The 26,040-nt window shown below is 40.9% G+C and overlaps 2 protein-coding genes across 3 annotated transcripts; both read right to left on the bottom strand.

Annotated features, from left to right (window-relative positions):
• Positions 1-2,124: 2,124 nt before the first annotated feature.
• Positions 2,125-8,531, bottom strand: LOC115175788 (PR domain zinc finger protein 13-like). Its single transcript, XM_029735314.1, has 4 exons — positions 8,088-8,531; positions 6,524-6,655; positions 6,290-6,410; positions 2,125-4,289 (listed from the first exon to the last, which is right to left on the bottom strand). Exons 1-4 carry the CDS (start codon positions 8,259-8,261, stop codon positions 2,821-2,823), a joined length of 1,896 nt encoding a protein of 631 aa, XP_029591174.1. The 5' UTR covers positions 8,262-8,531; the 3' UTR covers positions 2,125-2,820.
• A 9,505-nt stretch (positions 8,532-18,036) lies between these two features.
• Positions 18,037-25,548, bottom strand: LOC115175780 (glial fibrillary acidic protein). Of its 2 annotated transcripts, none has more exons than XM_029735291.1 (11): positions 25,224-25,548; positions 22,237-22,396; positions 21,608-21,757; positions 21,262-21,381; positions 21,068-21,163; positions 20,064-20,198; positions 19,862-19,972; positions 19,574-19,684; positions 19,279-19,403; positions 18,558-19,127; positions 18,037-18,370 (listed from the first exon to the last, which is right to left on the bottom strand). In XM_029735291.1, exons 1-11 carry the CDS (start codon positions 25,442-25,444, stop codon positions 18,277-18,279), a joined length of 1,893 nt encoding a protein of 630 aa, XP_029591151.1. In that variant the 5' UTR covers positions 25,445-25,548; the 3' UTR covers positions 18,037-18,276. The 2 variants fall into 2 exon arrangements, with proteins under 2 accessions (XP_029591151.1, XP_029591160.1); XM_029735300.1 differs by having other exon boundaries at positions 18,275-18,365.
• Positions 25,549-26,040: the final 492 nt, after the last annotated feature.

The following is a 26,040-nucleotide window of genomic DNA, read 5'->3' as shown; positions in this document are numbered from 1 at the left end:
CTGCTGTGTGCTGGAGAAAACCGTGCCTGACAGGAGGAGGTGAAGGACAATGTCTACCGGTCACCCCCAACTCTCGCTTGCACAGCAGGCGGGAGGCTGGGGCGAAATTGTGTGTTAGCTAACTAGTTAGCTTGTTAGTTAGGGACACCCTGTGCTAGCTAGCATGCTAGTTAGCTAGCTAGCACACAGTGTCGCCTCCCGCCTACTGTGTACCGGACTTGCTGACTAAGCTAGCACAATGTCCTTCGCTCTCTCCTGCCAAAAACCTGCCCTTGCCATCGTTAACAGAACTGCGGGAAAACAGTGCCGACAGGCAGAGACAAAGGACACTGTCTACCGGTGTAAAGCTAGCTAGCTACCATGATCACCACCGCCCCTTCTTCTGTGGGGTTTATCAGCAGCTGGCATCCAACATTATTGTGCATTAATGTCACCTACTGTACTGGAGTGCCCCCACCTGTCCTTGCTAGACCAATAGAAGCATACATTCCTGCAGATGCAGGAATGCCCACATGCAGAAACGCCCTGAATAGCTGGCAGCAATTGCACCCTTCTAGCACAGCCAGGAGTCATCAGGCCAGGTAGTCCTGAGGCATGGTCCAAGGGCTATAGGTCCTCCGGGGGGTGCGAGAGAGAGATGGGAGATTTAGAGGGAGCATACCTAAGATAACACAGGACACCAGATAAGACAGGAGAATTAGCCCTACACCAGATATGACAATGATAAGCACCCCAATAGCCTATTTGCAGCCATAGGTGGTAATCTCTCTCTAGGAGCTGATCCGTCGTCAGTATTGTGGAATAATTATAATGTTAAGGTTTCAATGGAGAAAGCTGATTTGATAACAGCGCTGCTTTTCTTTCGATTCTATCAGTATAGACACATGGTCTAGCGACGCACTTGGCGAACCTTCTCTCTGCATGCTTGTTTGGGAAACACTTAAAAGGTTGGCTGTAAATAGTTATAAATCTGGTACGATCATCATAATGCTTAAATTACATCGCAACTAGGAAACGACACCCAGAGCCCTTTAGCAAAAGAAAAAGTAAACAGCGGGAGTCGTTAAAAAGTCTGATAGGCTTGTTTCAAACTGGGAAAACCAAATAAGAGGTTGTTTTTTTATTGATTTTTTAATGGGTGTTATTAACTTTATACTATTTTAGAACTATCTGCGTCTCACATGCATCAATATTTTTCATCTCACCTTTTACCCAAATAAACGTATTTTGCTCTTTTAAATGTTCCTTTTACAACAGGCCATAAATCTGACCTGTTATTTTAAGATTATATCCGCTCTTTCCATGGAACAAGACACGTTCCGAAATGCACTTTTACGCACAATGTAGGAAGGAAGCATTTTCACTGCACGGTTAAAACTGTTCGTTATCTCTATAACGAAAAGTTGACTTTATTTCGTGAATAGTGCGTGTTGTCGCTCTCTATCAAGATTGAGGTTGATTTAATTTAATTTAATTTCCAGCCAGGCATTTCAGCACACATTCGTATACATGCATGAATGTGTTGGAAACTGACCATGTTTATTTCTTTTCCTAATTAAATCTCGATTTTTTTTCATTTGAATAAAAGGTATCCAGTATGTATCTAGAAGCATACTTGTTGCAGACCCCACATGTTTTTGTTTGAATCTCTTACTTGGATTTTGTTGAATCTCTTACTTGTTTGATCAGACAATTGGTTGAAGACCATTTTGATGATAACGATGATGATGATGATGATAACCTCTTTAACCAAATGTAATATATTGCAGGTTTACAGTAATGCGCACAGCCAAGCGTTTCGTCTGGGTGCGATTGCGTCCTCAGAGGGATTCAGAGGACACCCCATTTGAAAAACAGGAAATATAGAGACTAACATCCTGATGATAACCCTGTCTACAATGTAGGCCTACAAGTGGAATATCGAATTATTCATTAGTGCACTAACCATGGCAGTTAAAAGTGAGGGGAATTTTGTTTCTGTGCATGCGTTGGTGCATTAGATAGCCTAATAAACAAGTAGGCTTTAGAGTAGACTATATATTTGAATCAAGCAAGTTACAAACAATTTCAAAGTTTTAAATTACATTTATTTAAAAAGGAACAACTCAGTGAACAAGAGGAAAATATTGTCAATATACAATATCACTTATGAACAAACGTACAACACTTTTTCACTGAACAGTGAAATATCATATTCTTACATTTGTACATGATGCTTTTTAAATCAGATGTTATTTTCTACTATAAACAAGAGCCTTAAATAATGGATTGGTACTAATTGCTATAAATATTTCCTGTCCTTCTCAACTTTGTCCTAAAACAATTAAATGCCCTCGCCAGAAAGTGCAACATTTAAGTTATTGTAATTCAAATGAATGAAAAAAAAATAGCAGTAAGTGTGATATTCAGTGTTTAAACACTTGACCTACATGGCTTGATAATGAGTTGTTCATAACTGTTTTAAAGTGCAGCCGACCTCTATTTGGGGAACAAATTGGCTACCAATTAGCATATAAAAAAATAAATGGATTATCATCAGCTGTGATATTATACAATTCTGAAATCATACTGCCTATACTTTGTTCCATCTGAAACGAATAGACATTGTTGTAAAAGAAAAAGCTGTAATTTGAAACTTGTCTAGTCCTAATCAGATTTTTTTAAATAAAAAACAATTACATTTTCAATAGCTTTAAAAGATACATAAATAACTTTCGTTCCTTAAATAAATTACACAGAAATCTGTACAGGTAACCTGTAACCATTTCACAAAACATTGTGCCGTCTTTGCCATAGCCCCTATATGTGTCAAAATCTCAATTAATCACCTATTTTACTGGATTCTTGGTCGCTCTGATCATCGGTGAAGCATACATCAACGTCGCTGTCATTGTCGCTCTTTTGCTCTTGATCTTCGAATATGCCCTCGGTTTTGTCCTCAGCTTTTTTTATTGTTTGTCCAGGGTGCCTTGATTTGACATGACGCTCCAAATCCCTCCGGCGCACCAGCACCTTGCCACAGAACTCGCACCTGTACGGGGTGTTCCCCTCCGCGTGCAGACGGATGTGCTTATTCAGGTTGCTGGGGTCACCGAAAGGCCGAAAACAAACTTTGCACTTCAGTGGTTTGTACCCTGTGTGAGTTCTCATGTGGATCTTGAGTCCGTATTTCCGAGAGTACAGTTTACCACAGTAAAGACATAAGTGTCCCTTTTTGGGCTTCCCTGAGCCTGTGTTAGCAGTGGGCATAGAGTCGAGCCTGGCTCGGTTCTTTTCGACGGCTATTTCAGACAACTGTTGAGTGTGCATGGCTATCTCCCTGTCAATGTTGGTTATTGAACCCAGGTCTTGGTTGAGTGCAGGTGCGCCAAAGTAGGACATAGACTCCGGGTATTTTAGGAGATTGCTAAAATGGAATTTCAGTGGGTAGTAGGGTGAACTATAAAGCAGCTCGCCATTGTACACGGTGAATGGCATGAGGGGGATATTGCAATCTCCATTATATGGCTTGACGCCATCGAACTGAGGCAGAGAAAACCTCTCAATCTGGAATCCAGAGGACATCTGAGAGAAACGCGAGGGGGACAGTCCAGAGTGCATCCTGCTCTCCACGTGCTTGAAAGCCGATGTCTCCTCGAAATTAGGTATTAACGGAAAACCCCTGATGGCGTTTGCGCACGGGACCACGGGAGATGTGGAATCTAATGGATGGACGAACTTGGAGGGATGGCTTCCGGTTAAAGGTTCATTCAAGGCTCGCGTCGATTTCATGTTCCCCGGGAGTTTGCTGAAGCCTAGTCCATTATGCTTCCCATTAGTTTCCTCTCTGTAGACGTCAGCCGCGGGGACCTTGGATTGGCCCATGGGCTTGAATGCAGAGCGCACGCCTGGGTGGAACCCCATGTTGCTCAACATTGAAGACGTTGCGCCAAGGCCCATGAGATGTCCGTGGTTTCTGGCTGAGGTGAAGCTCATGTCAAGTGCTCTGTCCTGCTCCTCAGAGCTGGGTTTCTTTGCTACCCCCGCTTTGTTGAGGAAGGGTGAGGAAGACACGGTCCGTCTGACAGAGTCTGAGATGGAGGTGTTGTGGCCGTTCCTGGGCGAGGCCGAGGTGTTGGGAATGTCCCCGGATTTGGGTGACCTGCTGAAGCTGTCTGTGCTCCTGGCCTGCTCGCTGTTCACAAAGCCCCGCCCGTTGCTCAAAGCGCAGTGGAAATGAACGTGGGCCTTGAGTGTGTTTGGATATTTAAATATTCTCCAGCAGTACCAGCAAATGTAGCGTTCTTCACCTGTAGAGAAGCAGAGAGACATGATGTTAATATCGATGGGTCTCGGTATTCGTTATTCTCCCCACTTCTGTCAATAAAGCCCGTTCAATCTTGAACATTCTATCTATTACTTTGTGAGTGTAGAAGCCTATTATTGGGTGCTTTATGACTGATGTTCCATTTGCAGATGCTCCCAGTGGCCTATTAGAGTAACCTCAAACTTTACTGTTATTTTGTGCCACATGCAAATCTTTTCCGTTTCCTATTTAAATGTTATGGATAAATCCCTTGAGATGAATCTACACGTTTCCAATGGGATTCAGGTTTTGAATAGGCGACAGAGTATATTAACCCTATCCACCTCATCAAAGTGAGCAATGACACACGTTGAACAATAGGGGGTCAATTATATAGATGTAATGATTTTGTAATCCTTATAGGGCTGTTGTTTATCATCGCCATCAAAAGAGCAAACGCCCCGTCCAATCTGTCGCTCCGAAACCAATGCGTTGAATAGGGGGACTTTCTCTGTGCTCTTTCCCGTAGAAGTGACAGCAGCTGTTGCTTGAAATCGCAAATCGCAATAGACAATAAGGCTGGCCCATCTGTTAACGCCAAATAATAGGACGCGTATGTCAAGGAGCGCCCGGTGTATTGGCCAGAGAGCAGCAGAAAGTGCTTCGCCACAAATCAGGGCAATATACATCCCACATAAAAGTTAGCATTCATTAGGCAACAATACCTTATGTAGCCAGCTAATTTACCGTAAAGTACCTTTTTTGAATTTATTTTCTTTTGAATACATTAATATTAATGAGGCGATGACATTTGTTAACCTCTGTCCCCCCATGAATTACTATCGTCTGCTTTGAGGTTGTTAAAACACGCCTATCCCTGATTTTAAATTGCGGGTTTATTCCATGTGCCTGTCACTGTAATTAGTGTAACAGTCGAATATAATTTTGGTAGTCTATATCTTGAAAATGATTGTCAGGCCCTCCCTTTCTCATGCACTATTTTTCTCAGACAGAGTGATTACACACACAAACAGATTATAGATAGAACCAAATAGGGCTCATAGATGGCACCCTTAAAGGTTCTATATAGAATCCCTTAAGGGGTACCATATATGCAACAACCATAGAACCCTTTTTCGTTCTATCCAGAACCTTTTTTTTCCTAAGAGTGCAGTAATAGATCGGTATTGGTATTTGGTATTTTATTGGGATCTCAATTAGCCGTTGCAAAAGCAGCAGCTACTCTAATATAGTCTAGGCATTATAATTTAATCTAAACACAGTTATTGTATTTTCCTGAGTAGGCGGTATCCGTTAGGTGTAATCTGATTAAAACCGGATTATTTTGCTGGTGATCATATGATTAGGCAATAATTTGACAAGCCTATAAACCCATGGCATCGAAGCAACTGTTTAATTATCCAGATAATCTTTTTTTTTGGGGGGGGGGGTATTATTATTGTTATTTTCTGTTTATTACACTAGCACAACGAAGCCTAGTAGGTGGTGGTTAGACCTATTGCTGGCTGTTTTACACATTTTTATTGTATTATTGAATTGTTTAACATGAAATTCTGTCAAGCCTATTTAGTTAACAAGACCATTTAACTTTTAATGTAAATAAAACCATCAAATGACCCCGGAATCGAAATGTATGCTCTGGGGATGCACATTTGTCAACCGTGAAAATATCGGACTACAACCTTTCCACAGAAATTGATTATAATAGCTGGACGCTAAGGTTTGGACAGTCACTTAACTGTGCAATGATGGAACTCACAAAATGTCAATTCCAGTAAGCAGCATCATCAGGCCTATACTGTAGCCTAATCCATTTCTATTAAAACTTTTGTTTGGACAATACCACATAATGATACATGTGGATTTCGATCGTGCATAAGCGTGTTGAACCAGCCGGCAAACAAATATCCATCATCTATTTTTGGCTACTTTTCTCATCGTTTTGTATGGTTATATTACAGGATCATTCTACAGTTTTCGTACCTTTCTCGTCGTGTGTTGGAGTGGCAGTGGTAGGGATGTCGTACCACTGGGCCAGAGTGTTGGAGTACCACACACTCAGCTCCTCGCCTGCTGGGATCTCCGTCAGCACACGATAGAAAATCTAATGTAAAAGGTCAACGTTAGATACATTCAACTAACTGTTTCAGCTTGAGTTTTTTTTTTTAAATCAAATGACTTGATCTTTATGCATTTTAAATAAAACACAGTACTGACCTGCCCACCAGGTAGATCTGAGACAGCCTCCAAGTTCTGTTCTTGACTGTTTCTGGCTGCCCGGATACACCCAATCCAGTCTGGCACAGGGCAACCTGATTCATCCACGATTTCCCCCCTCAGCAGCCGAATCTAGATCCACAACATGGACGGTTCAACGTTAGAAATGATGCTAATAAGGCCTAACATTCGATAAAATCACAGCTCACTAAAAGGCCGGCAGCCGCAGCTTATAATAGTTTATGAATAAATCATAAACAGAGTTGCATATTTGACATTGCGACATCACGCTTGACTGCAATTGGAGCAATACAAAAACTTGGGTGTTTCTTTTCGTATAGGCTTAGCATATGTAAATATTCAAGGATTTAGTTTTAGAAATGTTGGTTTATTAAATATTGAATTAATAGTTTCTAAATATGATTGTTATTATGCCCAATGGCTAAATGATAGGCTACAGCCTACCTTGAGGTGTGCCAATACGTTTAATGCGTCTTTATCCGCGATGTTAACCAGCGGTGATCATTTACCAGGGAGAATGACACATAATTGAGTTGATATGGGAAACGAATTTGAGAAGTGTCAACGGGTTTCTAAACTGTTCAAGCAAATTAAAGAATGAAGCGTGACATTTGACACGGAGATTGCACCTGATGCATCACATGAAGCCCAGGGCGATGCATTTAGCCGCATCAATCACAAACTACGACAGCAGGGTGTAGTGTAGGCCTTTTCCTATCTTAAAATGCAGTTATAATGTAGGGTACTTATCTATTGGTTTGTTAAGGACCATAAATTCACCAATAAACAATTAGCCTATATAAAACAATTATGTTAAATCAATGATAAAACATTACATTAAAATAGAAATAGCATCCATTTCTGGTAGTTCCATATTGTATTAATAACGATATGTTGCAATAATGTTATTTTAGATGTTCAATACATTTCTATAGGCTATATTTTAGTATTTCTTATCCATGTTCTTATTTTATAACTCGAGGCTGTGTTCTAGGACTTAGCATCTTTCCATGGCCGGAGTGCATTAAAATTAAATTGTTCATTTGAATAACTTGCCTACTAGCCTGTGAAATTTAAAGTAGGCGAGGAAATGAAATCTCTCATAGCACCCCAAGTCGCCCTATTAGGGCGGTTAAGTAAAGGCACAGAGTGACAAGTCGTCCCACTAATATAACTCAATTATTTCCAACCTGACAGCACGAACCAATTAATAACCGAAGGCCCAATGAACTTTGACAGGTCTGGTTCAAAAATGTTTAAAAAAAGATCACTGTGTCCCCTTTACCTGCCCTGATAATTAAATGTAGGTCCTATATAAAGAAAATAATGTTTTCGAAATTCATCCATTATTCATATCAGTCTTTTACATACATATTAATATGAGTATTAATATAGGCCTAAAGGTGATAATGATGATAATGGAATGATTTGTCATTAAAATAGGAGAATGCCTGCAAAAAGCATCCTACAAAAAGTAGAATTGTAAAAAAATATTTTTTTGCAGATAGAAATAATTTCATGCCATAATAAAAACTGTGCATACCTTTTTCTTGGTTACGACCTCTTTGCGATCAGTAAAGTATTTCCCTAGTTTGAAGATACCCTGCACCGGTCCTATCCGCAGGCCGGCCGGGATGCTGCAGTCTGCAAACACACTGATAGTTGATGCCCGAGTTGCTTGCATGGCTGGCTCTGCGTGCAGTGGTTTGAGAACCATGAAGACCACGCAATGACTGATTGAGACAAGAAGGAGTCAGAGAGATGAGGACAGGCCAATCTCCGCCCGCAAAGTGATGCGGTGGCGTATGTGATCCGGCTTTTCTAATGGAGCAGCAAGGTACCCCCTCGACACATTAACGCGCAAGGGCGAGCAGTATGCGCGCGGTGTGAGAGAGTTTGCCTCTTTCGGCAGCTGTGGGGAGAAAACGGGCTGAGATGGTCACATGGAGACTTTCCCTCACCCTTGCAAATAATGAATTGCTGCAAAACCGCCAGGAGACAATGGGCCAGGCGACCTTCCCATCCCCAAAATCCAATTTGTCAAGGGCAAAGAAAAAAGAGTGCAGAATCAAAGGTCTGGAGCTACCATTAATCCTCAGCATGTGGCTTTGTACCCCAGACAGCTCCGATATTTTAACTGACAAATCCACTGTATAATTTCTCCATAAATTCTCCCCTTTTTATTGTTCCTTTACAAACCAGTTTTTGGAAATCAGTCACTACTTTAAATCTACTTGGCTGCGTTATTTTGGGTTTATATACTTCAAAGCACTTTATTATCTCCGTTTGGCTGCATTGTGTGTCCCTAATTTAACAAAAGGAGCAGGAATGCTTGGAAGACTTGTTAACTTCTATTGACTCCCGGCGTGTGCCGGGTTGAGATCGGGCAGGTACCAGAACCACCAGAAAAATAGCAACAGCTTTCAAAATAACCACCATCTTATCATTTCACACTTGTGGTTTTCTTGTCACGAATTCACTCCAGACGTTTTAATTCAGATGTGACATGGCACAACACAGACCTTCATAACTTTGACTTTAAGTGGCCACAGTTTTGAGTTCGATCATTTAAATTTCATCCAATTATTTATTTCAAATAAATCTTATTTTAAGATGTTTTTTATTTTTTTATTCATCCTTTATTTAAGCAGGGTAATTACGTTGAGACTGGTATCTCTTTTTCAAGTGAGCCCTGATATTTTAAGGGCATATTTTATATTTTACATTATTATATCATAATGTATATGTTTGTTATAAACTTCCATTTTGTTTTCTTTTTATTGATACATTCAAATACGAATCAATACATTAGGCAATAAACCATTTATTTATGCTGTGTTTTTCTTAGGCTACTATTTGTAGTAGATTACTAGCTATTTGATGCTCAAATCCTCTGAATGAACTTTCATTGTTTGACGTGGGAAAACTTCACTAGTTCTACTTATAAGCTACAATAGGCATGCCTATATTATGAAATACTAGTATACTAGGCTGAGTATAGGCCTACTCAGTATTTTGTACAGTCTAAATTCCATAGACGATTTTTATAGGCCTATCATTATTAGGCCTACTTAATTTCACAAAGTCAAGTTATGTGATCTCAAAAAAGTGAAATAAACCTCCAGTCGCTTTTTCACCGCAGGTTTTAAAACTGCGATTGATCCCTTGATCATCTGTCGTGGAAGTCTCAACAGAGGGCGAGATAGGGAGAACAATAACCTGTGGGCGATAAATTCAGGCCATGAACATGTCCTGCTAACCTCTGCCCTGGCGACTCTGGGATGACACTGCGCCATAATTGAGGGGGGTGGAGATGGGGTCTCTCTCTAGCCACGTAAAGGTATCCCACTGCTCCATTCTGTAAGGCTTCTCTTCTCCCAGCTTCACGAGTCAACGAGCGTGAACGACACGCGAACAATTTCATCAATAGGCGTATGCAAAGTCCGGCTGTGCGGAGGGTTATTTATTAATGTTGCCAGTTGTGACTGGTTCCCATCCACCCGGGAATAACGGGTCCGGCCTCCAAATCCCTCACACCAGTCGGGCCGATTCTCATTCGCATCCTGTGGCTCAACGTCGAAGTTCTCAAAGTGAAATTAATTATTCTCAGAGGGGGAACGTTTGCTAACCCTCGAAAAGTAAGGGTGAATCCCATTCCAATGCGCGCACTGAAGCACAGTGAATAGTCAAAGGCGAGGTGTCAGAAGTGAAAGCAGTGTTCGAAACAAATGGGATGGAAAATTAAATGAAATTAAATAGCTTGACAGACGGTATTGTCCTCCTCTTTTTAAACGACACATTAATTACATGGTCTCAGCTTTATTCGAGAACAGTATTGCGGAGTCAATCACAATATTGCACAAAACCTTACTCTCTTAACGAACTTCGCATCTCTTTAATGATTGTAAATAACGACCACTGAATAATTGGAACTTGAGCGGAGGAAGACGTTTTTATAGGAGTTGGCCTATTTCGCTTTGCCCGGGACCTCCAGATTAGAGTGCCAGCACTTCAATTTTACAATCCCATCGTAATGTGGGGTTTTGATTTAACAGGTTGGCCCTTAATGAGACATGCATGTAGAGGGACAACCAGTGTGTAAAGCAGCGCAGTTACGGGGACCAATGCCCCACCAGGGAACTCAATTCATGCTCCTTAACTACCCGAGAGTGCCAAGGGTTCAACACACATTCTTCTGGACCGGTTACAATACCATTTCAGTCCCACCAGGCTCCCAGGAAAAAATAAGTAGACCATAAACTTTGCTCATGCCTTTTCAAATGACCAAATCATTGTTCCATTTTAACTTAGCCTGGTAGGTCATTTTTTCCCCATGTATAATCATGTGTTGGGTAGAGGGGGTAGCATTGCATCTTATGCACAATGATTATTATATTTTGTTATTTAACCTTCATTTAGATTGTCTCTTTGATGCTTATTGTTTTTACTTTAGCATGTTCAGTGTGAAAAAGTGCAAAGACAAGACAAAGTGTCATACTTCCAACCATCATCAGTGTCACATTATTGGCCCCATGTTCGGCTAACTGACATAATGACATTTTGTGAAATATCGTGTCATTCTGGTACTTTTCCCCCCTTAATTTTTTTGTGTAGCATGGACCAGGAGTGTCATACACGACAAAAATCTGAGGGGGCACAATTTAAGTATGTGAGGATGGCTGTGGGGTGGTTCGAAGGGGGGCTAGGCCCTGTCCATAAAGTGGAGATTTTTGCATTTTCAAACACCTGAAACACATTTTCCTGCAATCTAGAGCCATAATAATTATGCTTAATTCTTCTTCATATCTAAGCATACCTCTTGAGAAACAAAATATGGTTATCTGCATCTCTGCTAAAAATCTGGGTAAAATATTGAAATCTGCTAAACGGCTTTCAATTAGCTTTCAATTAACAACTTGTTTAATCAGAATATTTAGTAATTGGTTGCTTTAGCAAAGTCTTCCAACCTTGGGAACCTATCTGGGCTAGCTAAGGCCAACTTCATAAAAATTCTAGGTGGCTAGTAGTATTACATATATACAGTATCAATCATTCTAGAGTTTTTCTTTATTTTTACTACTTTCTACATTGTAGAATAATACTGAAGACATCAAAACTATTAAATGACACATATGGGATCATGTAGATAACCAAAAAAAGTGTTAAACAAATCAAAATATATTTTATATTTCAGATTGTTCAAAGTAGTCACCTCTTGCCTTGATGACAGCTTTGCACACTCTTGGTATTCTCTCAACTAGCTTCTTGAGGTAGTCACCTGGAATGCATTTCAATTAACAGGTGTGCCTTGTTATAAGTTAAATAGTGGACTTTCTTTTGTTCTTAATGTGTTTGAGCAAATCAGTTGTGTAGTGACAAGGTAGGGTTGGTATACAGAAGATAGCCCTATTTGGTAAAATACCAAGTCCATATTATGGCAAGAACAGCTCAAATAAGCAAAGAGAAACGACAGTCAATCATTACTTTTAGACATAAAGGTCATTGAATATGGAAAGTTTCAAGAACTTTGAAAGTTTCTTCATGTGCAGTCGCAAAAACAATCAAGCGCTATAATGAAAGCGTCTCTAATGAGCACCGCCACAGGAAAGAAATACTCAGAGTTACCTCTGCTGCAGAGGATAAGTTCATTAGAGTTACCAGCCTCAGAAATTGCAGCCCAAATAAATGCTTCACAGAGTTCAAGTAACAGAAACATCTCAACATCAACTGTTCAGAGGAGACTGCGTGAATCAGGCCTTCATGGTCGAAGTGCTGCAAAGAAACCACTACTAAAGGACACCAACAAGAAGAAGAGACTTGCTTGGGCCAAGAAACACGAGCAATGGACATTAGGCCGGTGGAAATCTGTCCTTTGGTCTGATGAGTCCAAATTTGAGATTTTTGGTTCCAACCGCTGTGTCTTTGTGAGACACAGAGTAGGTAAACAGATAATCTCCGCATGTGTGGTTCCCAACGTGAAGCATGGAGGAGGTGTGATGATATGGGGGTGCTTTACTGGTGACACTGTCAGCGATTTATTTAGAATTCAAGGCACACTTAACCAGCATGGCTACCACAGCATTCTGCAGTGATACGCCATCCCATCTGGTTTGAGCTTAGTGGGACTATCATTTGTTTTTCAACTGGACAATGACCCAACACACCTCCAGACTGTGTAAGGGCTATTATACCAAGCAGGGGAGTGATGGAATGCTGCATCACATGACCTGGCCTCCACAATCACCTGACCTCAACAAAAATGGACATGGTTTGGGATGAGTTGGACCGCAGAGTGAACGAAAAGCAGCCAACAAGTGCTCAGCATATGTGGAAACTCCTTCACGACTGTTGGAAAAGCATTCCAGGCGAATCTGGTTGAGAGAATGCCAAGAGTGTGCAAAGCTATCATCAAGTCAAAGGGTGGCTACTTTGAATAATCTAAAATATATTTTGATTTGTTTAACACTTTTTTGATTACTACATGATTCCATATGTGTTATTTTATAGTTTTGATGTCTTTACTATTATTTTACAATGTAGAAAATAGTAAAAATAAAGAAAAACCCTTGAATGAGTAGTTGTGTCCAAACTTTTGACTGGTACTGTAATATATATATATATATATATATATATATATATATATATATATATATATATATATATATATATATTCATTTATTTATTTGTAATGTTTAAACAGGACAAATCTGAGGGGGCACGTGCCCCTGTGGCCCCTATGGGCAGGACACCTCTGGCATGGGCTATAGCCAGTTCCACTGGGGGAACAAGTGAATTTTCATAAAGAGCATGCTTTAAAGAATGAGACCCAAAGAGCAACGTATTTTCATTTAATAATTTATCACTTCAGACATAGCCTATCCCTTTTAATTATAATATTACCATGATTATGTTTTTCACTTTTAGGAAATTCCACAGGCTTTATTTAAATGTAATTTTCCATCTAAAACGTGGAAAATATATGCTGCACAAAGGGTGGACCAGTTGCTTTGCAGGTAGGTGATGCGGGACATACTGACTCGGATTTTAACCCAGACTAATATTCAAAATCGCATTAAAGAGTGGCGAAATAAGTGGCAACTGATTCGACGCTGTTCATGCGTGCTCTCATTTTTAAACGCTCCCTTTTTAGAGGGGGCTGCTACATTTCAGCATTCAAAATCCTCAACGAAGTTTGCGCCGGGTTTTGAACCACATTTCCCTGACTTTAACTCACTTGCCTCGGTTGAGGAGACCCGGATAATGGGGTGTAAAGTTGTTTGAATTGAAAATTTGTTTCGGTGTACCTCATAAATTCATACCTTTTCTCACTCGACCGCCTCAGAATGAAACTGTCACTCTATTCGATTTTCTCTGCTGTCGAGCGCATTTAGCACGAGCTCTATTTGTGAAGTTCATTCCTAGGCAAATTTATTCAGGGAGCGCTAGAGATGAATAGCGCGGCGTGTCAGCCGCCCCTAATTGGGATTAAGGCACTTAAAACATAAAAAAATGACAGAAATTCACAGGTTTCAAATAAGTCAAACTTTTGTCCTTCCAGCACACCCAGAGCTTTATGTTTAGGCAATAATTATGAAATATTTTATGGCATTTTTGAATGTTTTGTGTGGAATTGCCTATGTTGCGTATGCACGTTTTTCGCTGGATGCATGACGAGTAATGTGTCTTTTAGCCTTCTTGCTTCTCGTATGCACTTTAAGTAAATCATTTGAATTAGACATTGGCTGCTTATCAAAGGTAGGACTAAAACACATTAATAAATGAATGTCTGCTAATTTAAAAAATCACACCACAAATTATATTAGGAAAATAAAATGTTTCCATGTATATATTTTCAAGATTTTCTTATTGAGGAAATACTAAAGGCTCTCAATGAAGGTATAGAGGAAGCCAAAATAGTATCATATATTCTTGGAATTGTAAATCAACAAGGAACGTGCGTTTCAGTAGCCTACAGGTATTATATGTTATTATTGTATTCTCATAGGCCTAATTGTTAGTTTAGTTTGCATAGGCCTACATTTGACTGATTTGACTGACATTCATTTCTTATCGTACAGGACTATTAACAACCGTTTTTATGTTGTGTCTTGTCAAGCTTTTAGTCTAAATTAATTAATCAATGGAAAATCCATGAAGTCAATTGTTAAGGCATCATTTAGGGAGAAATATGAGTATTTACACAAATATAAGTGGGATCTTTATTTTTCATTCACAATGAGGACGATCTTCCCTGCTCCAGTAACAACTAGGCTACATTTTGATAAACGTCAATATAGCTGACCTTTTCTCTATTAAATGCATTAGGCCTACATGGAATATTATATATTTCAGTTGAACATGCATGTGTCAATATAAGGGATGTAACAAGGCCTAATTTTAGGATACTTCAAGTATTTTGTCTCCTTCAGAGAAATTCGATAAATGTCAAAGTGCTTTTGCTTTTATTTTTCTATTTTTCAGACATTTCTCAAAGCAGGTCAAATTCGGGGGACTTTATTCCAAGAGCATGATTTATATGCCTATAACAAAGTTAGTGCAGGAACTCTGCATACGTATAGGCTACTTCAATTGACTTCAATTGACTAGATTTAGTTCTACGTTTTCATTGCCATTCTACACAATAACTGGTTGTTAGTGGACTAATATTTGTTTTTGTGCTATTTATACTGAACAAAGCTATAAAAGCAACATGCAACAATTTAAAAGATTTTACTGAGTTACAGTTCATATAAGGAAATCAGTCAGTTTAAATTAATTCATTAGGCCTTAATTCATCTATGGATTTCACATGAATGGGAATACAGATAAGCATCTGTATGGTCACAGAAACCTTAAAAAAGGTAGGGGCGTGGATCAGAAAACCAGTCAGTATCTGGTGTAACCACCATTTGCCTCATGCAGTGCTACACAGCTCCTTCGCATAGAGTTGATCAAGTTGTTGATTATTGCCTGTGGAATGTTGTCAAATTCCTCTTCAATAGCTGTGCGAAGTTTCTGCATATTGGCGGGCACTGGAACAGGTTGTCTTAAACGTCAATCCAGAGCTTCTCAAACATGCTCAATGGGTGTCCTGCCTGGTGAGTATGCAGGCCATGGAAGAACTGGGACATTTTCAGCTTCGAGGAGTTGTGTTCAGATCCTTGCACCATGCGGCCGTGCATTATCATGGTGAAACATATGAGGTGATGGAGATGGATGAATGGCACGACATTGGGCCTCAGGATCTCGTCAGGGTATCTCTATGCATTCAAATTGCCATCGACACAATGCAATTGTGTTCGTTGTCCGTAGTTTATGCCTGCCCATGCCATATCCCCACCGACTTTGACGTCATCAAACCGCTCTCCCACACGTCGCCATACACGTGATTAGTGGTTGTGAGGCGGGTTGGATGTACTGCTAAATTCTCTAAAACGACATTGGCTTATGGTAGAGAAATTAACATTCAATTCTCTGGCAACAACTCTGGTGGACTGCAGGAATGCTGATATATATTTTATATTTTTGTTCAATATATATTCTGCCTGTTTAATATGTTCGATTTCCAGCAGATGGAATGTGCTTGACAGAAACATGGCTAGCTCCGGGTTATGCCTACGCCACATCAACGCATCTCGACGCAGAGGTCACTCGCAGGCCTCTGGCTCTTTCTTATGTCTTAATTATATTGATAATACACTGCATCCCATCATTTTGATGAAGGCTATTGTTCGCTGTTTTTCTATTTCGCAAGTAGTCCTACAAGATCCGAGTCTCATTTAGGTTGGATGCACATTAAGTAGCGAACAAAATATAATCTAATGACATGAATCAAGGCCAATCAAAATCGAGAGAACGTCTGTCTGGCTCTTCCTCATTAGAGCGCGGGATTGACAGTTCTAGGTTCAAATAATCTCCTGTGCGCTTCTAACGAGAAACAGCAAGAGAGTGAGAGTCCTGTATACTGGATATTAATTGCGCCTGTGTTTCGATGGGATGAGCTTGTGGAAATGATGACCCAGGGACATAGGCGGCTATTGATTAATTCAATATATGCCTACATTATCTCGTGCATGCTCCGGAATCATCCGGATAATTGCTGCATTAAAATTATTTGAGCTGAATTGGAACCTATAGCCTACACATAACATACATTCGTATTTTACAAATACGTTTGCATTTACATTTACATTTAAGTCATTTAGAAGACGCTCTTACTGTAGACCTAGCAGGGGGTTTTTTTGCGCTTGACTACATATTAAGTAACATACCCCCAACTCTGAAATTGTATTTACAAAAATATAAATACAATTAGACCCTCCCCTAAGTGATCCAAAAATGCTACATATTTTCGTTCATGATTACAAGTCACTACATTCACAAACGGTGTCATAAAATACATCACATTAGAGAAACAGAATGAGAGAGATGCATTGAGAGGTAAACACAATATATTATAGGTTGTCTTCTATACCCATAGACCTGAAAACCTTTCACCTTCTCAAAAATATTTCTCTTTTGTATTTGACCTAAATTCATGGCAAAATACTCTTTATTGTCCACAAACAGCAGCAAGTGTTTCTTTTCCTTCACTCCCACATTTATATTTTATAGGCTTCAGGGAATGGCAATGTCAAAACACTCCCTGTCAATGTAGGCCTGTAGCCAAACCAGCAATGGGTCTCAGTTTATCTTGAACACAACTAATAGTAGGTGAGTGAGGTCTTCCAGATCCACTGATGCTACAATTCAATTCAATAACACAAGAGCGCAGGTGCATTCGCATATATGACTAGAATCATGATACTATTCTGATATAGTACTACCGGTATTCTAATCTCAGTTGTGTTGTATTTGAGTGGATTAGTGTTGCATGACCTTTAGATGCTCTGATCTGCCTCATGTCCTCTGTGCTGTTGGTCCTCTCCATCATGGGACGCGGACTGTGTTTGGCATGTGCTGACGAGACCCAATCACTCCCGATCAGTGGTAGATAGAAAAGGTGTGGATATGGATGGAATGGGGACATGGAACGCCTGTGTGCCATCGCTTCGCTGCAAGACTGAAGCTGTATGATGGCCCCTCGAGAGGATGTCAGGGTGAAGGACCCCTCAGGTGACTCTCTTTCTTCACTCATTCCTCACTTTACCTCTCCTTCACTCTCTTTTTGCTCTATTGCACCCTACCTCTCCACACGCTCATACAACCTGTAGGCCTAGTGTGCAGAGCAAGGACCACCTCATACATTGAATGTGAGTGGGAGAACGAGTGTGAATTTGTGTAACATGGAATGTGTGTAATTTAACCTCTCCATGGTACCATATTGATTGTGGTTTTCATTGTGCCTTAGGGGGATGTCACAAAAGCTTATATGGAAATGCGTTTCAGGATAACATTTTCTATGATTCATCGTGCACAAAAACCTTATGTAGCCTAATAACTAAACCAAACTAGACATAATGTAATGAATGAAACAGCAGACACAGCAGGAATTGATTGCTGAGAGCTTTATTTGCTGCTTGTTGAGTAGCTGTGTAATGCACACGAGGTTCTGAATATGTGGTTCAAAGGCACATCACAAGAGCAAAAAGGGTACTACTTGACTAGGTGGCAGGGTCATTCATGGTCTCATGTCTTGGTCAAAGGTCAGAGACCAGACATGAGCAGTCAGTGCAAAGCTCCAGGGGCGTGAGGGGTTAAGGGGTGAGAGGAGGTCACATGGTCATTCACGCCTATTCCTCGTCCGAGTCATCGGCAGCGCCAGAGATTATGTAGGTTTGCTCCGTTGTGTCGCTTTCCAGTGTCTCATCCTCTGATTTAACTGTTCTAAGGGAAATAAAAAAAAATTAACTGGTTGAATAAGTTTCTTTACAAAGACACAATGTGAAGAAAATGTTTTCTCCTCTGTGTTAAACTGTGTTAAACATTCTGACCTAACAATGTTGTGTCCTAACAATGGTCAATGATAAGCCTACATTACTCTCATTATTGTTTAAGTGCAGGTTACTTTTACCTGATGAGCACCGTCCTCCTCTCAGTCATCTCCACCGCCTGCTCCTCGTGGGAGTAGTCCATGGAGGCGCCGTACCCATATTCACCTGCACCTTTTCCCATGCCTCCGCCCATGCCTCCACCATTGACTCCAGGACCCATGGCTCCAGCACCCATGTCTTTAGCACCATTGCCTATAGCACCAATTCCTCCACCATCCATACCTCCACCAATTCCTTCAGCACCTGTGCTTCCAGCTCCTAGGCCTCCAGCACCCATGCCTCCAGCACCCACGCCTTTGGCTCCAATTCCTCCAGCTCCCATTCCTCCACCACCCAAGATTCCAGCTCCACCCCTGCCTCCAGGGCCATTGCTTCCGGCACCCATGCCTCCAGCTCCTATGCCTCCTGCACCCACCCCTCCTGCACCCATCCCTCCAGCTCCACCCATTCCTCCACCACTGCCTCCAGGTCCGATGCCTCTAGCCATGCCCACACTCATCCCAGCGCTCATGGAGCTCGAGCTGCTACTCATTATGGACATGGTCCCAACCATGGTTGTGAGTCGCAAGTCCTCGCCCTCAATCAGCTTCCTATGGAAACAGAGAAAAGCCGAATCAATGGATCAGAATCAAGAATATGACATTACCACAAATTCACTCTTCTAAAGGTTATTTACATGCTCTATATGATCCTATCTAAATCCATTGCACTAAACCTGGCACCACCTGAGTGGTACCTCACCTGTAAGTTGTGATCTCAATCTCCAGAGCCATCTTCATGTTCAGAAGGTCCTGGTATTCACGCAGGTGCAGAGCGATTTTCGACTTGGTGGATTTCAGCTCTTCCTTCAGGGCCTCAATTCTTGCCTGTGACGTCAAAAGAACCAGCTTGAGTTTGCACCTTAGTAGGCTACAGGTGAAAGGTTCAACACCAACCTTACATATGCAGCCTACTTGGATTTGAACTGTGTACAATCAATTCAGATATATTTAATGGTTGAGTTCTGTAGTAAACCGGACTGATCTAACATGCTCACCTGAAGGTCCTCCAGCTCTTTCTTGTACGTTTCCTGTGCTTCACGAATTTGTGCCTCCAGAGCCTCATTCTTGGTCTTCAGAGCTTCCAGGCCACGCTCTTTGTTTAGGATCTTCAAAAGGTTAGGAAAAATACAATAAAAATGAATTTTTCATTCCTATTTTGATTGAGGAAAAATGTCCATTGCCATAGGCTACAACTCTTATTTAGATATAGCCTCGATAATAATAGTTAATGTGTCACATTTTACAACCATGTAGGAATATCTTTATCAAATAGCCTAACTTACATCCTTCTTGGCGCCAGCAACTTCTTCCCTGACACTTCGAACCATATCCACATGTTTTGTCGTTTTGTTGTTCAGGTCTTCAAATTTACTTTTATACCAGGAATCCATTTCCTAGAACATATAGGGGCCATGAAACACATTCACACCTTGAATTTAATGACTGCTGTATGTATACACTCCAGTTAATTATAAATAGGCCTACCTGTAGATTATTTGCCGCAATTTCGTCATACTGAGCTTGGATTTGTTTGAGAGCGCCTGAGAGGTCGGGGAGGTCATAAGCGCTCTGGGCTGAGGAATGGGCAGCATATATCATTTTCAGTAGCTCTTCAATTTCCTGAGAAAGAAAAAAAGGTTAAATTAAGTCCAATGTAATACTATTTTGGGGTTTATATGGTCCCACCACCAGTTTGTTTTAAAACTACTCTGGTCATGGTGTTGATATTTTTGGAGTTAAAACGACACTAAATGGAGTAAATATCCAAATCTCAGAGTTGCTTAAATTAAATTCCAATTGCCATTTTACCCTTTTCAGTGATGTTTTTTTTAATCAACTCCCTTGAATATTTCTTAATGTGTCACATTATGGTGGTTTGCAATATGATATCCAATCTCTGTTGGAAGCCAATTTACAGGAATATATCCAGCACTTTTACATCACTCACAACTTGCATTTAAAATGCTTGTCAAAGTAGGAAAGAAAACACATTACATGAAGACTACCTACACCATGTAAACTAACAACTATCTCACTAACAGTTGCTATAAATCCAACCACTTACAGATTGGATTTGTTAAGATAAATTTACATTTGTTATCTTTGTGTAGCATAAGATAAAAAACAATGAATGTACATGCAAAAACACATATTGAATCAATATAAAAAATCTACCTGCAACATAGCATGCTGGGAAATATGACAGAGGCCCCTCCCACATCTGTGGATAACTCCATAGATTTAACTGCCTGTATCTGGTTACTCTTAATGGAGTTAAAAGTACTCCATCCCAATGAACTCCAGTTATCAACACAGGAAGCATATCACTCTCTTGAGGGTTAAGATAACTCCTAAGAGTGAATTTAACCCACATTTTTCTTAACACTGTGATTACAACTATCCTTGATTTACTGTTTAGCATTTCGTCCATTAGCTAGAGTTGGTACAGGTCGGTCCAAATCAATCAGTGCACGCTATACGGGACCTACCGCTTTGTGCACCCTCTGAAGGAATTCTAACTCCACTTCCAACTGCTCGAGCTGTTTCTCCAGGGCGATGCGCTGAGAGGTGGCTCTGTCCACATCCTGAAAACCACATAGCGGCACACAATGGCGTCAATGGCACTTTATTCTTTATTAGGCAATTTTGGCTAAGACTATACAGTGATTAAACAACCTCTCACCGGACGGAATGCTTCTATCTCCATCTCGGCACGCCTCCTCAGCTCAACTGCCTCCTCGTATTTGACTTTGGTTATCTCCAGTTGACCGGCCATAGCCTCTTTACCGGCTAAGGCTTGGTCCTGTAAACCAAAACACAGATTAACCTTTATTGGAGTATAAAGGTAACAAGCCGATAATAAATTATAGACTGTGTCAGCCGTGTCACCATATTGGACACATTCTAATTCTCGCTCTCTTTCATTCTTTCTCCCTCTCCTCCTGTGTGTGTGTGATTTCTGTTTTCTGCGAGGTAAACAAGAAAAACGGGGATAGTGATGACGTGTGGATTAAGCCATTCCGTCTCACCCGCTGCCTTCTCATCTGATCTGCAATCCTCTTCAGATCTCTCAGCTGATCCTCATAGAGTTTGCGCAGGCCCGACGGCTTCACGAACCGGTTCTGGATGCCGTCAATCTCCATCTCCAACAGCTTGTTCTGCTGCTCCAGGGACCGAACCTTTTTAAGAGAATGACAATGGCAGGGTATGAATTATCATCAAGTTCGCCAGGGCTCCCCCACTTGAATATGCTCGCTGCCCAAATAAGTGAGAATAATGAGCGCCTCAGTCTCCACAGCCAGAAGGCGTGTTTCTCCACTTCAGGCCTGTATGGCACACTCAAGCATGCGTAGTCTAATCAGACAAATTCCATCAAATAAACATTGTTCCTCTACGTTAAGGGCGGCAGAATATCGCACAGATATTAAAGAATATTGGCAGTGGCAGTGAGGCAATGTATCCGGCCAGAATCTACACACAATAGCACATGCATGTGTGAAGAACAGCTATGTATAGGCTATAGCTTACTAGAAAGTTGTCTCTCTCTAATATGAAAAGGCACAAAACAACAAGTCTGTGCGCGCACACCTATCCAATAAGCTGTTCGTGTGCACTAGCCTTGGCGCCTTGTGTGTGAGCAAGCCTGGTGAGTGCTTACCTTCTCAATGTAAACAGCAAGTCTGTCGTTCAATACGACCATTTCCTGCCGCTCACCACTGCGCGTGCTGAGGAATTCTTTGTTCTCGGCAGCAGATGCGTCCAGGTCCACCGGGGCCCCATTGCCATAGCCCACACATGCCATGGTTCCCACATTCCCGCTAAAATGACAGACAGTTCAACACTCACTGCTTGACCTAGAGATAACTGACATCACTTTGTTATTCTGTGAACATCAAGACATAACGTAAACATGAAATGTTTTAAAGGTTATTGTCACTTGCATGTATTATCACAGTCACATGGTTGATCGATGGCCTGTCAAATAATATTTTATTAATTTCCAGGTGCCACATTTGTTCCTACTCTGATGTCAGATGCAAAAGAATGTTTTGGCTGCGCTGAAGAAATCTATATCCGTCCGCTAATACAGGACTAGTAAAGGCCCAGTGTGATTTAAAAAAAACGATGTATATGTATTTGAGTGTTTAATAGCATATATAACTTGAGTCTGATAATTATCTGACAATTAATCTGATAGCCTAATACTTGCTTGATATAAAGTATGGTTTGCAGTTTCTTGAAATACTTTGCAAATGCAACTTAATTCTATGTGAAAATTGAAATGGTCTATTCATTAATTTTACTAGTCACGCGTATCCAGAGCAACTTACTATAGTGAGTGCATACCTATTCAGACTTTTTTGTACTGGTCCCCCGTGGAAATCAAACCCACAACCCTAGCGTTGCAAGAACATGCTGTACCAACTGAGCCACATCATTACAAACCACTTGATGTCTCAATGTACTCAATTACTGTATTGTGCATTGTTTTCCTTCGTGGTGATGGAAAATCTACAGGTACAAACCTAGATAACCAGCCAATACAGTAGTGTACATTGACATTAACTGGTTTGTAAGGATGGTAATTTAATACTTCTCAAAAAGTGGTTGTTTTCCATGTTATATGATCAAGAAAAATATGTTATTTGATGTGGATGTTTTGTGCCTTTGCCCATAACTTTGCACTTTTTGATGTAAGTGTTTGAGGACAGGGTTTTGTTCTTTATTGATTCCATTAGAATGACAAATCGCAGAGAAAGGGAGAGGGCAACAACTCTTACAATTCCAACTGTTGAATCCTTCAAAATACTGTTCTTAATTATATGACCCTCTTTTTTTTATTTTTACAAAGCATAATTTATATACATAATTTTTTTTTTATTCTGACTTTTCAGCACCCATAAATCCCACAGCTATGGCCTACAGCTGTTACAAATTAAAATAATAAATTTTAATAAAATTAATGTTGTTCTCATGGATATGAGCTATTTGCTATTTTGCAGTTTTTGAAATGTATCAAATTTAGTCTCTTACAATGTTTAGGCCTACCTACTTATGTATTTATTGTTACCTAAAACCAAAAATTCACAATAATATAAAGAGTTGTAAATTATTTAGATGCTAGGCCTGTGGGCTAAGCTTTATGTGGAAAATTGACATAGGCCTTACTTTTTTTGACAACTAATAGTTTCTCTATTCGTTTTAATCAATTGATGCCTTCGAATTGCATCAAAAATACATTTAGAAATAGGCTAAAGCTGCACAATAAGAAACAATTAAAACTGTGGTTTGTGTAAGAGAGGGGGAGGTGGTGGATTATAAATTGTCTGTGTTTCCACTATCTAATAGTTCATTTGCTTGAGGGTGTTATTAATGCTTGATTACAATAAAGGTAGCCTATCAGCTCTGAAAGCCATGCTCATCTCTAGTGCAATTAGATGGGAAAATCTATTTCACAGAGTGAAGGAGAATTCGACTTGTTTTGTCTGTCAGGAAGAATTGTGGCAAGTCTTTGAGTCATCTGCCAGTAAGGAGACAAATTGGCCTATAGCCTCAGAAGAGCGGTAAGGGCAGGGGAGGTACGTACACTGTTTACAGCAACATATCATCTATCTCGTACTGTAATAATTGCATGTATTTTGGTGGTAATGTAACGTGTAGTTTTCTGTAAATTCACAAATACAATGCTTGTGTATCAGCAGTGTGTAATCTCACATTATCTATTTAAGATGTTACCTATATTTTATCAACTGTATCTATATAACCTCTATTACCCACTACTATGCCAAACCGAACCATACTGGGCTTGAACATTTGAGTATAGCCACAGATGGAACAATGAACCAGATACTTCACTGGATGTATAAATGTGTAGCATCCAGTTGGCGTTTCCACTCACTACCAAATATGGTGATGAAAGGGAAAGGGGGATACCTTGTCAGTTGTACAACTGAATGTGTCTTCCGCATTTAACCCAACCCCATTGAATCAGAGAGGTGTGGGGGGCTGCCTTAATCGACATCTACGTCTTTGGCACCCAGGAAACAGTGGGTTAACTGCCTTGATCAGGGGCAGAACGACAGATTTTTACCTTGTCGGCTCGGGGATTCGGTCCAGCAACCTTTCTGTTACTGGCCCAACACTCTAACCACTAGGCTACCTGGGAGAAGATGGAGAGATGGATTTTGGCTGATATTCCGCAAATTTTCTCCTCGATGAAACATTTGATCTTAATATAGTTTTCTGTTTCCAAAACTAGAATCTGTAACAGAGTGGACCACGTTTGGTAGACTTTATCCTGTGCCAAAGGTTCTAAGAATTGCATTGTTTAGAAGGAGTGCAAGGGCTACTTTAGTTATTACACATAGGGACTTCAGAGAGTAGGCGTTCCCCAACTGAAATAAATGCTAAAATGCACCAGCAGGATCTCGCTAGCTCATGCTTGTTCTGTCCACTATGATTAATTTGCTCCCATTGGAAACGGCAGGCTCTGGTCTATCTTGGGTTAGTTATAAAGATTTTTGGTATAGCCCTTGCAACTATGGTGGATGCAGAACCAGGCCAGCTCAGTACAGCTCAGCTTGGCTTAGTTGTGTGAAAAGGCTGTTAGTGTACTAGGTGTACAGGGTGGAGTGAGCGTCTTACCCAGCCATGTGGGCGTTGCGTGAGGTGGAGACGGTCCTTCTACCCATGGTCTGGGCCTGCATTCTGCTGGCTCCGGCATTGCGCGAGTAGTTGGCTGACTGGTGGCGGTTAACTCTCAGGGTTGGGGATGGGCTGGACACCCTAACCTGGTAGGAGGATGAGCTGCTGATGTCCTCAAAGCGGCGTCGGTAGGACGAAATCCTCTCAGGGCTGCGACTCATGTTGGCGGCTGCTCAGGTTTGCCTATGTCTGGGTTCTCTGGAGGTGGTCAGTCTTCACCTATGGGACCTCTGCTGCTTTTGTTGTACACTAGCTCCATCGCCGAGGCTCTTTATACTCCACACGGCCTGGCTTAGCCCAACCCAAAGACATGGCCTGGCCCAACCCAACTCATGAGCCAAGAACTCTGGAATCTCTAACCTCAGCACCACACTGGGCCAGACCTGCCATGACATTCAGACATCTGCCAGCAACCTGCGAGGATCTGAATAGGGGCTATGGAACAGAAAGGCAGATAGAACAGAGGCAGCACTAGCAGGGCCCATTAGGCAGTAGGCGCGTGCAGCAGCAGTCACTGATGTAATCTGCTCTGATGGGGCAGGGGGCTTTAATTGCACGCAGAGCACAGGGGGTGACCCAATGAGGTCAGGCTGGCTTCAGAGGGACAGGACAAGGGGCTGCCTGAGATTTGACATAAATTAGTACTTATTACTCTGGTCTGTTTTTACATTAAATAAAGGATATGTAGAATTTGTTTTGAATTAACTGCTTGAGAGAGAATCATGGAAAATGAAGAAGCAGGGGGGTTTATCTGAAG

This window comes from Salmo trutta, chromosome 3 (assembly GCF_901001165.1).
Source record: "Salmo trutta chromosome 3, fSalTru1.1, whole genome shotgun sequence".
NCBI classification, from domain to species: Eukaryota; Metazoa; Chordata; class Actinopteri; order Salmoniformes; family Salmonidae; genus Salmo; species Salmo trutta.
The sequence above is the reverse complement of the archived record's forward strand: the minus strand, read 5'-3'. Positions and strand labels throughout refer to the sequence as shown.